Genomic DNA, 14,386 nt, shown 5'->3' on the forward strand with positions numbered 1-14,386 from the left:
TAAGTTTAACATAACTTTATTTTATGATAAATAGGGATGTTGTTTTTCTAAGTCCATTTCATCACCACTTAGTACCCAGGAAATTGAAACCTCGTGAAAAGACTTCCCTCACACATGACATACTTGTTTATTCCGTAAGAGGACACTTGAAAGGAAAGTTAATGGCTGACAGTCATTTTAGGCACTTGGCCACACTGCCTGCCTGAGATGCTATGAAACAGCAGCACTAACAGCACCTCAACATCGACTACCTCCTTCGGTGTTGGTCTTTAATCACAGCTCACGGTTTTCAGTTTCATGCATCACTCATCTTGGGTGTTAAGTGCTCCACCTGTGTACACAAAGTGTGTCAAAAATGGGCTTCGACTTGGTCAAACTTAATCGACTGTGAAAGGAATGTGAGTGCATTGTTTTGGTTCCAGCCTGATGGCCATGGTTCAGTGGGCAAAATCTAAAAGTCACAGCTTCCCTCTGAAACTGGCACACTGTTGTTACTGTTAAAAGATCACACAAGTCTTTCAATGTGATGCATATTTTTCTTGTGTGCTGTATTTGGGCAACGACGTACAGTCTACAGCACCAGGGGTCGTGTGTTGTTCCTTTTCTGCAGGCTGACACAGAGATGGAGTGATACATATTGGCACGTGATCCTGTGGTTAAAGGGAAACCATATAAGCAAGTGAAGATGAGTCTGGTTTAATTTACCAGTTGTACTACTCAGACAAAGAAACAGAACTGTGACTGAGGGTTGCTCTCAACGTCTCATCAGTGAGTGGGTAAGTGAGTTGTTGCACTGCTACAAAATTGTAGAAAATTTACATGGCATTTTCTATTTAACCTTTAAGCTTAATGTTCCACATATGTTATATTTTATCCTTGTTATGCTTTTGCAAGTTTTTTGTGTATTGTCTTATTTTAATATCCTATGGTTCTTTGTAGATAACATGGATGAGTCATTTACAACTTTAATGACCACAGGATCCACAGAAATGCTGTTCAGTACTGAAACTGTAAGTATTACTTTGGGATAATTATTTCTAGGCAATAAAACAATACATTAGTAATGTAGAAATGGGGATGACTGCATGACTGAGTAGATTAAAAAGGCTGTTAAATAATGTGACACTGTTGGTGCTGACTACTTACCATCACCGACACGGAAAAGAAAACTTTTTAGTGCATGTGTCTCCTTGTTTATGCTGCAGTATTAAAAGTATGATTTGAAAGAATACCGTTTGCTAAAACTTCAGGAACTTCAGGTTGCTGTGTGAACAAAACCATGCTGGAGCTCTTATTAAATCTGATATATTTTGCATTCTTTTTTGGTATGTTTATACTTTTGATGTCATGCTCCAGGTACTAGCTTTATGTAAAGCAGACACCTGTAGGATTCTCGATTGTCACAGTCTTAGGCGTATCAGCATCAAATTTTCCATTGTTTGTTAAAACCTAACCCCTAGCCTCACTCCGTTGTTTATCTCTGCCCTAAATCTAAGTTTGATGCTTCTGGGGTACCGAGTTCTGCTGTGGGCCCCTTTCTAGAGCCCCTCGGGATCGTTCACCCCCCTCAGGCTTGGATAGCAGCAGGAAGTTGTGCAGTAGTGTGGTTTCTCCTGCACAGACACAACACCTGCACCTGACAACAGTTTTTTTGCACGCTTTGGTTAGCTTGTACGTCACAGAAAGCATTTGATGTCATAACATCGTATCCCCACTAGAAGCATGTTATGTTTTGAAACCCTGACAACAGTTAAGCTACTGAGTTGGGCAACAAGGGCAGAAAAAAAAACATGCCTGACAGGAAATGAATAAAAGAGCATGTGATACACGTAACCCTCTTTAATGCCGCATCAGATGATCAGTTTTTCTGTTTTGATTGCAGGACCCACCTGAGTACGTTGACTATGACACAGGGCCAACTGAAAACTCAGGCATGTGTGACAGAACCTCGGTCAGGGTGTTCCGTCAGCAGTACGAACCACCTCTCTTCTGGATAATCTTCATCCTTGGCGCTGTGGGCAACCTGTTGGTGGTTTGGATCTACACCACTGTGCGCAACCGCCTGAAAACAATGACGGACGTGTACCTGCTAAACCTGGCTGTGGCAGACCTCCTCTTCTTGTGCATGCTACCCTTCTGGGCTGTCGATGCCACCAAGGGATGGGACTTTGGCATCAGTCTCTGCAAAATAGTGTCAGCTATCTACAAAATCAACTTCTTCAGCAGCATGTTCCTGCTCACATGCATTAGCGTGGACCGCTACATTGCGATTGTTCAAGTCACCAAGGCTCAAAACCTGAAGAAGAAGAGGCTGTTTTACAGCAAACTTGCCTGTGTTGGCGTCTGGTCTCTCTCCACTCTCCTGGCCCTCCCTGAGTTTATCTTTGCCCAGGTGAAGACCAACCAAAGAGGGCAGTCCTGTGCTCTGGTCTACTGGAACAACGGAAACAATCGGACTAAGATCCTGGTGTTGTCCCTGCAAATCTGCATGGGCTTCTGCCTACCTCTACTAGTTATGATCTTTTGTTACTCTGTCATCATTCGCACACTTCTACAGGCCAAGAGCTTTGAAAAGCACAAGGCCCTACGTGTCATCTTTGCTGTGGTGTTTGTGTTTGTTTTCTCACAGCTGCCTTACAATAGTCTGCTGATAATGGAGGCCACTCAGGCAGCTAATACCACTATCACCAACTGTGACACGGTAATTGGTTTTGATGTAGCTGGACAGGTTGCCAAGAGTCTGGCATATACTCATGCCTGCCTGAACCCATTCCTATACGTCTTCATTGGAGTTCGGTTCAGACAAGACCTCCTGAGGATTGTGAAGATGTGTGCTGGCGGTCTGGGAAAAGGAGGGCTCAGCAAACTGCAGGCGGTTCCCAAACGTCCCTCCATCATGTCTGATACTGATACTACACCTGCCCTTTCCATATGAATGCCCATTTTCCTAAACTTTCCTAAAATCCTACACCTGAGACCTGAACCTAGTTCAACATGATCACCTTTTTTAATTTTGTTCCTCATGCATTACTTACAGAGCAATGATAACATTTCCAACTTTGAAAGCAAAAATGTCTTTACAGTTTATATTCATTACATTCACAGTCACATTCACATGTTTTGGAATTACTGTATAAACTGTAAATTAGTGTAAATACTGTTTTTTAAGTGTTTGTATTTTTACATTTGTTACTTCATGTATTTGCTGTGTGCTGCTGTAACTAAATAAAAAAAAATATTGTATTTTTGATTTCCAGGTTCAAAACAACAATTAAAAATTATAAAAATCTAAAGCATACACCACGTTTCGTCATTGCTATGTTATTAAATGTATTTATTTGTAAGACAAGACAACACACATTATTCACTATTTCTGTAGATAGTTCAGTGTTAGCCAGATGGCTCATTTTCAACTGCAGTCCTTTGACAAGATGAAACCAACAAGGGGAGGTATTATGTCCTCACAGCACAAAAAAATAGCAGGAAGGAGGAGCAACCGTAGTTTCAAGCACATACTGTAAATGAATACTGGTTAAAGTGATGAGGTCAACGAATTAAATCTACTTTAAACAGGAAAGCATTCAAGTGCTTTTGCTGGTGTAACGTATCTGGTGTGGTGGAAAACACACTACAATGTGGCTAGTTCAATCCACAAGGTTTTCAATCTGACTAGACATCTTCCTAGTGAGAGTCTCTGCCACCGTCTGTGCCGACACTCTTAACTGTTGAAACTCGTCTGAGTTTGACTATGACTTGGCAGTTTCACAATGAATGCTGACGAATGCCCATTCAAACTGGCATGAAAAAAGCTTCCCACAATGGCCTCACAACGGCTGCTGCTCAGACAGGTGGTAGACAGACAGGTGTTACTACCTTACAAAAATCTCCAATGTTCAGCCACAACTTTTCGACAGCACGTAGCTGTTAACTTGTGCCACAGAAACTTAGAACATCAAAGCCACGCAAGTCTAAATGGTGGGTTGGTGGCCTGCTTTTCATTCCTCTCTGATGGGTGAGCTTTGGGCGATGATCTTGCAAAATCACAGTTTCATGACACCTCCACACAGACACTGCTGGTATCAATCTGATATAAATACAGATGAATGTTCAAAGCTGAGGTCTGGGGTTTACAGCATTGGATATTATCTCCACAAAGCAAAATAAATAAACCCAACTCAATGTTTACACATTCAAAGGTCAAAGAAGCAAATGTAAAAGTACCACTGGGTGTTCATTAAATTTGGATGTTTGTTTAAACTATAAAGATGGAAATGAAATGAAAGGATCATTAATTCTGTCTGTTAAATGTTATTGGATGTCTACCTACACATAGAAAGACAAGGGGAAAAGACAGATGGAGGAAGAAAAAGTACCACAGAGTACATGTTAGCTACAGTCTTGCACATCGACTGTAATAAACAAAACCTGGGATGTTATTGTGGTCACTGAGGTGCCAGACATCTGCAGCCTACCTGCTGAATTCAGGTGAGACCACATTCTTTCTTTTTCCTCCTTTGTACTGCTTCTTCCTCTCACGACAGGAAGCCATCAGTCAAGTCAATAACATGCTCCTGCTTAACTGCAGAGCTGAGGGCCTCACCATGGATGTCCGTGGGAACCCTGGCAGCTGTCTTGAGAACACTAATGTGATTTACCATTCAACACATCGTTATATTCTGAATATGTTCTGTGTTCTATATATTCCAGTTTAAACTACACACTTAGCTTTGATTCTTGCCTCTTAACGTGATGCATCGCTTTGACTGTACTGCATGGCTTACATAGAGTAGATCCCTCAGTTCCCATTAAGAACACCAGGGAGAAGTGCTTCTCACGCCTCTTTAAAAAGGAGAAACTGCAAAAATGTGTCATATCTTATTGCAAAATGTGCTGTGTGAACAAGTCAAATTCTCGGCGGATTTAGTTTGATCCTAAATAAGTACAGGATGAGAATATCACCCGGAGAGAACAACTGATTCATAAGGAGGGCATCTGTTTTGCACAGCAGATGGACAAAATAACACAGACACCTTGCAATATGATGCAATTTACTACACCAAACGAAGTTATGGTCCCATGTGTGCCTCACCAGAAATTAAAAGCTTAAGTGAGGGAGTAATGTTTCCAGAACCATCAGTGGTTCCAAAACCTTTACGTGTCTTACGTGTCCTACCAGTCCTGTCAGATGGGTTTGAGTACCCTGTCAGTTGTTTGATATAGAAAACAAAGTGGTTATATTGAATCCTTAATGCGATCATGAAATTATTGATGTTTAAGCTTGATGTCTTTTTTCTTCTCCTCAGTAGTCAGCCAAAATTGCATTTACACTACCACCATTTGGAGTGAAAGAAACTGAACTGGATGGCTCAACCATTTATCCATTACTTTTGGGGTTTTGTGGCTTTTTGCACTTAATAGTGTAAAGTAGGGAAAGTACAGAAGTTTTCTCTGAAAAGTAGAAGTAATTGTTCTGCAGTATAATAACCCCCGTGACTGATAAATCTGACAGACACTTAAACATGATAATGGGCCCTAAGCAGACACTGCGTTTTGTAATAGCCGAAATGTTTGTACTAGCCAAAATATTTGGACACACTGGTTTAAAATGTTAACAATGTGTTGAATATGTAAGCGTACCCTTTGTTTTTATATGTAAATACGTAAACTGAAAATGTAACGACAGCTGTTAAAAGCAGTGGATTAGAAAGATTAAAAAAAAAAGATCATAAAAGGGATATACTCAAGTAAAGTATAAGTACCACAAAATTGTAGACTACTTAAATACAATACTTGAGAGAATGCACTTAGAACTGGTAATCCCTTTTGTGTGTTTATTTTCCTCCTAAACACAAATATGTGGATAAATACAATCAAAACATATATTTTTCTGTTTTTCCAAATTAGCTGAACAACTCCACAATCTCTCCTGGCAACTGCAGGGATGCCCCTTGGGGTAGAAGTACCTTATTTTGTGGGATTATTTTGTCCACTGCTTTTTTTATTGCTGTCTGGACAAACAGCATCAACCATTATTATTTCTCTTATAAGCTTCTAGTAATTTCCACCACAAGGTGGCGTAGCTTGCACAGCGGAGTTAGCCTGTGGTTTAAGTTTCAGGGAGAGTTACCAGCAAACACACAAGTTGGAAATGAAACTAACCCCATCTAGTGGCGGTCTGGATGGGAGGCCATGTCTCAGGGAGCAGAGTTGGACATAATGTTTCAACTTCATGAGGTTTGTGATATTCTTGCAAAAGAATCTCATTCCCAAAGAGCTTTCAATAGACAAGCAGATTGATTGTATTCTGCATTAGTAATATTCCATGTTCCTCATTAGCCTACAACTGAAGGACCATAGTAATCACCACTGGGGAAAACTGTAAAAAGTAAAAAACTGAGCTGGTCTGGACTGTGTGGTGAAGAATGCGAAAGACTCACAAGTAGAGCAGCACCTGTGGTTTGGGAACATCCCATCCATCTTTCTGCACAGGGGGAATTGTGTGTGTGTGTGTGTGCATGAAGGAGATGTGGGAGAGAAAGAAAAAGAGGGATAGAGGGAGGACATGGTGAAGTCTATGAGTAATAGGAGGGACAGAGTAAGCATATGTGACCCATTGACATTGAGCAGGCTGTAGTCTGGTTTCAACTGGCCTATGGTCTGGTGCTGTGGACCACAGAAAGCCTCTGGGACGATGGCTCATGTATAAACAACGACCCACTGGCCTTGAGCGCAATTTACTACTATAACAAGTCACAAATAGCTCATGATGAGAGTTAGAGTGAACTTTATTGGCAAATTGGAAGCGTAACGTAAAGAAAACGGTGAATGAGGCATAAAAAAGTTAATGGAAAAGGAAAGCTTTTTCCAACAAACAGGATCTTCATACCAGTCCTCAGTATAAAAAGAAATGTAATAGAACTTGGACCTCCACAATTCCAGCTCAAACAGGGAGCCTCTTATCATCCGCCATCTCTCCCATAGCTAATATTTCACTTCAGCTCCCAGGCCCACAGAATGAGAGACGTTTCCATTTCATGTCAGTCATTTCCAGGCCTGTGTGTTACCTGTGTGGTGATAAGTGTTTGACTGACTGGGAGTGTCGTTAGTCACTGTCCAGCTCCGAGTGACAGCCACAGATTGACGCTGATGATGAGGCCTGGTGTGGGACAACAGAAAACCACGATTGATGTAGGGGGAGGAAACACATTTACACACATATAATGACAAACACAACGGCATGCGCACAAAAAATACTAAGCACATCAAGGTGGATTAAAAGAAAATGATTGCTGTCTTTGTAATGACACAATTAAGTGACATGAGGGATCATATTCCATCTTGACATCATCTACTGTATATTTAATCTTAAAGGTGAAGAATTCCCATTCAGTTAGAATAGAAATGTGTCGCTGCTTAGTAGTGTGATGAATTAACAATTATTGGACTCATTTTGCTTTCACTTCTTAATAATTTCCTTGGTGGAAAGATGGAAAGAAATATGTAATTTAGTACTAATTACAGAGACAAAGTTTTGATAGATTTTATTTAATTGTGTTGAGTTTATAAGCAATTGTTGATTTGCAGTGATTCATTTCTCTTTCACCTGCTGCTCACTTTAAATCCTAGTAAATAAATTTCAGTCATTCAAACTTTATCCTTAATATTTAATTACATTTTTTGTTTGTGGACAAATTTGAAATGTTTTATGTTCAGCTGACCTAAAGAATGTTTAGGTTAAACTAGCATTACATTGGACTTGCTATTTATCACAATAGTGCTTTAACACTTGGTACTTAATACAAAAGTATGAGAAAATCTTCCTATAAATACCTGTTACTTCTGAGGAAATTGCAGGAAAATATGGTAACCATAAAATAAAAATGTTAATCTCCATTTTTCTTGGTGATTACACCAAAAACTATGAGATCATCCACTAATAATTTCATTCACATTTTAAATTGATACACCGAACTTGTTAGCAAACAGTTACTTATTTACACATCCATTAGTTATAGATCAACATCATCATTCATTTGGAGTCTTGTTTCTGGCCACCAGATGACTGTAGCCCAAGTCTAATTGCTACAAGTGGCTTGCTAACCATGCTAGCCACTATGCTTATTGTCTGCAGCTAATGTGTTGCTAATAGCCAATAAACATTCTTAACTTTTAACTTTTGAATTAGGCCCACTGTTGGGATAACTGTTGGGTACTTTACTCGTTCTTACCTTTACTCTTGTGGACTGACAATATTTATTAGAATAAAACTATGCTGTAGCCTACTTCTGTACTTCTCATGGAAACTTATGTTGATCTTTAACTGTCACTATCATACAATTTGTTGTCCTGTTTTGCTTCCAGTAAAAACTTCAAAGGCAATCCACTGTCTTCAACCTTTATTGGAATTGTGTTTAGCTTGCTGCATAGCTGTGCAGCCACACGTATAATGAAAGCAAAAGACTTAAGTTAATAAAATAGTAAACAAATTGAAAACATATGACCCTGTATTTCTACCTTGCCTGTGAAATTCGGGCCCTCGATGAACCGTGCTGAAAAAACCTAGCCCATGGTTGAACCTTTACTTGCTGAACCCTGGCATGACAGGATCTTCGAATGAGCCTAACTATAGGAGGCAGCAAATATATTAAAACAGTAATAGCCTGATGATGATAATGCAGATGACAGTGAGGAATGAAACAACACTATTTCAGTCTTTCAAAGACAACGTACAACACCCTCCGTTTAGTTTCACCATTAATTTCACTATGGGCCAACCTGGAAAAAAACCCAGGAAATAATACAGCGCTACAAGGCCAAAAGGTTCAATCCCTGGACATCTCTGGAACATGTTTTCACCCTCACGGTCTCTACCCTTCCTTTTACCTCCTCTTTTAAAGCGAGGCAGTAAGCTGTGAGATGGATGGGCTGAGCATTGCAAGGTTTCCAAAAGCGAACAGAGTCTGACTGCTGCTCTACCTGAGGAGCAAAAACAAAAGAGCCATCTCTACCTGTAGGACTGTGGGAGTCGAGGCTTTGATCTGGACCAGAAAGAGAGAGTATTTTGATGAAATATTGATGTTTTTTTTTAACTGTGTCCTGTGGGAGCTCAGTCTGCTCTCAGGATGTGTGCGCTGATCCACAATACTTCTCCGTGCCTCGCTAGATGAGAATGGACTTGACTATGCGGCTCAGGGAGTCTTATCGGCCCTAATGGGCCTAATGATGACCCCCCACTTTTGGCCCGAACTGGTCAGGGACTTTTCTTCTTGTTGATCAAAAGAAGAGGTACTTTTAATCAGTCAACACCTATTGCAAAACACAAGTGATGTGTGCCTGACAACATCTTTACAGAATCTTGACAGCAAAGCCTGCACATGACTTAAATCTTTATTTGGTTTTGGATGGGCCATTGTTCGCCCTTGAAACAAAAGTGCAACGGTTTTAAGTTTACATGTTATATACTGTAACATGTACATTTCTAACTGGAGAATGCCACCCTGAAAAAATCATCAGTGGTAATTTAGCTTGACAACTTAAAAATTGCAACTGTTTGCAACAAGTTTTAAAATGAACACTACTCTAACAAATAAATAAACACTGGAACATTTGGTGCACATGTGTAAAGTGACTTCTTCTTCACAGTGATACTTTCTTGGCCCAGTATTCAAATATTAAGGCCTTGTTAAGCCCAGTATCAGACCATGTAATATGATTTCAACTGGGTGCTCAGAAACTTTGATTTGAGTTTGTATGAGTGACCCACATTCTTCAAGTAACAATGATCTCTGTGCAAGAAAAAAAAATCTGAATATTGATAATTGCCTAGAGTGCTTTTGTCTGAAAGTTAAGAGGCCAACACACTCCAATCAGACCGGAAAAGAGGGTGGAAGACGAGGGGGGAGGGGGGTTATCACTCTCCCATGCTCACGTTCATACACAGAAATAGACGGCGGACATAATGACTTTAGTGCAAAAAAGCAGAATGATTATTTAAACTTAAAGGAAGAGGAGAAAGAGGCAAGGAAACTGGTCGAGAGGGGGAGAAAGGAGGGGTCTTAGGAGGAGCCAGGGGCAGGAGATAGTCTGGGAAAGGTCTCGCGTTAATGTGGAATTAACATGCCTTTCCATTGGAGTCCATTAGATAATCATATTCATACCACACAAGGCTCCAAACCCTTCTCTGTTTCATTATTCCCTTTTAATCCAGCCTGATAAGGGGGTGCAGGCGTTGTGGTTTTATTATGTCGTCATTTGGATTCCACATGAAATACCCACGGGATGTTATCACGGGGAAATTGCTTAAATAGCCCAAGTGGATATAGTTTGGCGTTTATTATTTCTGACGGATTCAAAATAACTGCAAATATCCTTTTCTGATTATTTGTGGCTGAGAGTCTTATCAGTCATTCACACTAATGGCCCACTCAAGCCACCCGATACCTCCGGCAGGAGGGAGGACGAGGGGAGTGCTGTGTATTGTGTCCTGAATGTACAAGTGTGTACAGGTACAGTACATGTGAGAAATAGGATAGAGGGGAGGAAAAACCAACGAGGACAGAGAAGGGAAAGAGCTAGAAGGAGACTTTTCAATCTCTATAGCTCTAATACAGCCCTGACAGTGGACTAAAGGTCACCCAAGCTCTCTGTGATATGTTTGTTTGGCCCCAAATCTCTGGTCCCTGGTAAACAGCCCCTGCTTAATGTAGTTTATGTTTAAACTTCCAGTGGTGGGAAATATAATACATTTACTCAAGTACAGTTTTGAGCAACATTAATTGAGTATACCCATTTTATCACTTTCACATGAAAATGCACTTTTAATACTAACACTTCTAACACTCTACTGCAAATGTTTGACAGCTATGGTTATAGGTTGCTTTGCAGGTCAGAATTTTACACATAAATCATAGGTATAATCATAAATTGTAATAAACTACCAAATGTTTTATGTAAAAGTCAAAATGGTCTCCACCTTGACAGCATCAAAATGCTGCTTTACATAATAGTAATAGAATGTGTATATAAATATACATGATAAACACAACACTCATAGTGGCATTCCACATAAAGAGTACTATTACTTTGATGCTTGAAGTACATTTTCCTGCTAATACTTATATACTTAAATATTGAATGCAAGATTGTTACTTAGCAATCCAGGGTTTTCATACTGTGGTGCTGCTACTTTAATCAAGTAAATAACTCAATACTATCTGAAGCCAAATATTCCTTTATCTTAAAATACTGCCTTTCTGCTGTGAGCCTGAGTGTCATTCCTGTGTTCATGGAGCCAGTGCATTTCCAGTGGCCACATCTGTGTGGATATAATATGCTCATTCTGTCGTATCCATTTCACAGTGACATCTGTCCAGCGGCGAAGAATTAAAGGCAAAAATCCAAATGCCTACACAACATTCTGCCAAGTATTGATTTATTGTTACTGGTGTAACATACATGGACACACTGAGCGCTACATATTATTTCAGTGAGATCATGGCTGAAACTGGAAACACGCTCCGTCAGGTGGTCACTTTTTTTGAAAAATAAGCACAAGACGCAGTGCACGGGATTTATTTGAGATTTTTGACTGTGCTGTGAGGAAAAGTGACAATAAGTGAGGGTGTGTGCATGCTTGTGATTGGTTATAGTGTGTGTGCTTTTGTGAGCATGCCTGAGCGTCCACCTAGTAGGCTACACCTCCCTGTCTGCATATCTCAGGGTCTGGAACAAACAGTAGTTCCTTCTTAATTGGGGTGAGATCTGGGGCTTAAAGGGGGCCAAGAAGGGACCCGAACCCCTTTTTTTCTCCTCCAGAATCGCTTTGGCTACAGAGGTGCTTTTGATGTGTGCTTTGGCTCTGCAAGCCCTACTCTGGAATATGTTCTTGGGAGACCATTGGTTACTTGCCTCCAGGCAGAATCTCAATCCCCTGGATCCTGGCCCTCTTTGATGAAATACTTTCGGGAGCCGCTAACCCTACTGATGCCCATGTGCACCCCCTCCCTCCTCCTTTACCCTCTTGTTCTCCCCCACCTCACCCCCACCTCCACGTTCCTGGGATTCTCTTTGAGAGATTCATAACAAGGACTTTATCTCTGTGTAGTCCAGGCCAGATGAGCACCGCCTGACAAACTGACAGGAGAATTAGTCGTGTCTTACAGAGCACCTTTGACTGTCTCCTTTCTCGGCTCGACTTCCTGTCGTCACGGACACAAGCATTTTCATTGTATTGACACTGATTTATATCACAGCTCATATTCTATCATGGGTAGCATTTCTGTATTTGTTTTAGTTTTTTTTTAACTCATAACCTTTATTTGTTATTTCTGTATTGTAATTCAAAATCACCAAATGTAAACACTTATGCTTTTATTTTGAGATTTTATGGATTATAAGGGAAAACAACCTGCAATCTGTAGATTTATTGATGAATAGAGACACTATTTGAGTTTTGCACTAGAATATTTAAAATAGTTGCTTAAAGGCTCATCATAGTTGTCTAACTTTTACATTCAAAATCTATATTTTTAACCTTCATATTCTGAGAAAATCAGAATCAAACATTTTGAGGTGTATTGATGACACAGACGTTGACAGTTGTGACAGAAGATCATAGGCTCTGATTAATTAAAGCAGTAATTAGTCAATGCAGACTTTCCTGGCATAATACAGATCAGGAAATTGATGATTTTATAACAAAACATTCCTTTAAATTAGAGACTTCTTTATTTTGCCACAGTAGCTGATTGGATGTTTGTTACGATCAGGATTAATACTAACCAACTGTGTCTTGATGGACTTGACCTCTCGGCCACACACACATTCAAATCCTAGTTAAACGATAAACTAGTGATTTTCCTCTCCAAACTCCCACCTCTTCATTGATTGAAACAGCACCCTAAAGACTCCCTCTTACCACACAATTTCCCTGTATATTGATTATGTATATTGATTATAACCTAACCCTACAGGAAGGCTTCCCTCTGCTTTACCGCAGCATTAGGTATCACTCTGAAGGCTGAACCCAGGAGACTATTTTAGCTCTCATAAATCGACAGTTTCCAATCTGTGAATTAGATTGCTCCATAATGTAAATTAGGGTTTTTAAGTTGGATAATTGAGATAAAGGCCTGTGTGAAATACCTGGATGTAAGCAGTAAAAATGCCACGTTTACCTCACTGTTTAATTTAATTATTAAAAAATAAATAATTGCATGTGATGTATGATGATTTCTTTTCATTATACAACCTTGTGTTGATACATCATTTTAACTGAGTTATGCAGGTTGACATCATGCTGAATGTACTGTTGCCTATGTCCCATATATTTAATTATTCATGGAAATGTATACAAAGCAACATATTACTTGCTGTTCTTTAAACTTTTATGAAAAGTGACTGACAGCTTTAACTGATGTTACACTGCACTGGTGCAGGTTTAGCAGGTAGAAACATAAGGTCTTTTATTCCCACTAGTGCTTGATGTGGTCCATATTGCCTACAAAGGTTCATTCAAACACCCATAACTGAGTGACATGGACAAACATGAAGACAATCATTGTCATTGAAAACATGTTTTTTTTTCCTAACTTTTTTTCCTAACTCCTTTTAATATATTGTTTTATGCTCTGTAAATTGTAATATTAGGACTAACTAGGATTAAAGTTTAAAAAAATGTTGGCTTCAAAGTATGTAAGAAAGAAAGAAAAGAAGAAAGAAACGGGGTACATGAAATAAAAAAGGAGGGAGGCAGTGAGTAAAGGAGGGAGCAATCCGAAGGGAGGAGTCAAGCGAGGGAAGGAGCAGCTGGAGTCCCACACTTCGCCCTCTCTCTTCTCCTCGAAAAAGCGCACTAAATGTAATAACAACTCTCCATGCGCTTCTCTGACGCTTATGTTGTTTTTATGCACATCTGCGGTCTGCTATCGGCAGATTTTATCGGCAGGCTGATGGTGTTAGTCCGGCGGTGGTTTAACACAGCAAACTGTGAGAAGGAGGAGAAAGACAGGCAAGAGGAAAAACTCTGGCTGCGCCGTTTTGGAGTTGAAGTTGCAGCGTAAAAAAAAGTCTCAGGCAACTCCAGAGGCACATCTGCAACTTAGGAAGAGAAGAAGACGAAGACAGAAGACAAATATATATTTTTTGTCTGTGAAGATAAAAGTCAAGATTTAGAGGGGAAGTCACCCAAAAAGAAGTAAGTAAATCCACACACCGGCGAAATAAGCTTTGAACATCCTTGCGCTAATTTGTGTACTTTTAAAGTTTAGTTAAAGAGAGGCAGTCAGACTTTGTGAAGCAGCGGATGTTTCACATTTCAGAACGATGGAATTTCATACAAGTTTAGATGTAGACAAGTGGATCAACAGAAGGAAAACTGGTACGAAAC

General features: G+C 39.9%; 2 protein-coding genes across 2 annotated transcripts in view; both read left to right on the forward strand.

Annotated features, from left to right (window-relative positions):
- The first annotated feature begins 539 nt into the window (after positions 1 to 539).
- Positions 540 to 3,298, forward strand: LOC119911914 (C-C chemokine receptor type 9-like). The gene is made up of 3 exons (XM_038730895.1): positions 540 to 776; positions 940 to 1,010; positions 1,883 to 3,298. The coding sequence occupies exons 2-3, from the start codon at positions 945 to 947 to the stop codon at positions 2,933 to 2,935; spliced, it is 1,119 nt and encodes a 372-aa protein (XP_038586823.1). The 5' UTR covers positions 540 to 776; positions 940 to 944; the 3' UTR covers positions 2,936 to 3,298.
- A 10,507-nt stretch (positions 3,299 to 13,805) lies between these two features.
- Positions 13,806 to 14,386, forward strand: part of gli3 (GLI family zinc finger 3) — a 92,003-nt gene continuing 91,422 nt past the window's right edge. The window contains exon 1 of the mRNA XM_038730904.1: positions 13,806 to 14,194. The gene's annotated coding sequence lies outside the window, so the exon portion shown is untranslated. The remainder of the gene's footprint in view (positions 14,195 to 14,386) is intronic.

Source organism: Micropterus salmoides, unplaced genomic scaffold (assembly GCF_014851395.1).
Source record: "Micropterus salmoides isolate LMB-PRFRI ecotype aquatic unplaced genomic scaffold, ASM1485139v1 Ms_hic_scaffold_1, whole genome shotgun sequence".
NCBI classification, from domain to species: domain Eukaryota; kingdom Metazoa; phylum Chordata; class Actinopteri; order Centrarchiformes; family Centrarchidae; genus Micropterus; species Micropterus salmoides.

Bases quoted from the DNA above. Each gene is read 5' to 3' on its own strand.
- LOC119911914 (XM_038730895.1), top strand. From the start codon at position 945: ATGGATGAGTCATTTACAACTTTAATGACCACAGGATCCACAGAAATG. The intron at 1,011-1,882 runs GTAAGTATTACT...TTTTGATTGCAG, and splicing joins TGCTGTTCAGTACTGAAACT to GACCCACCTGAGTACGTTGA.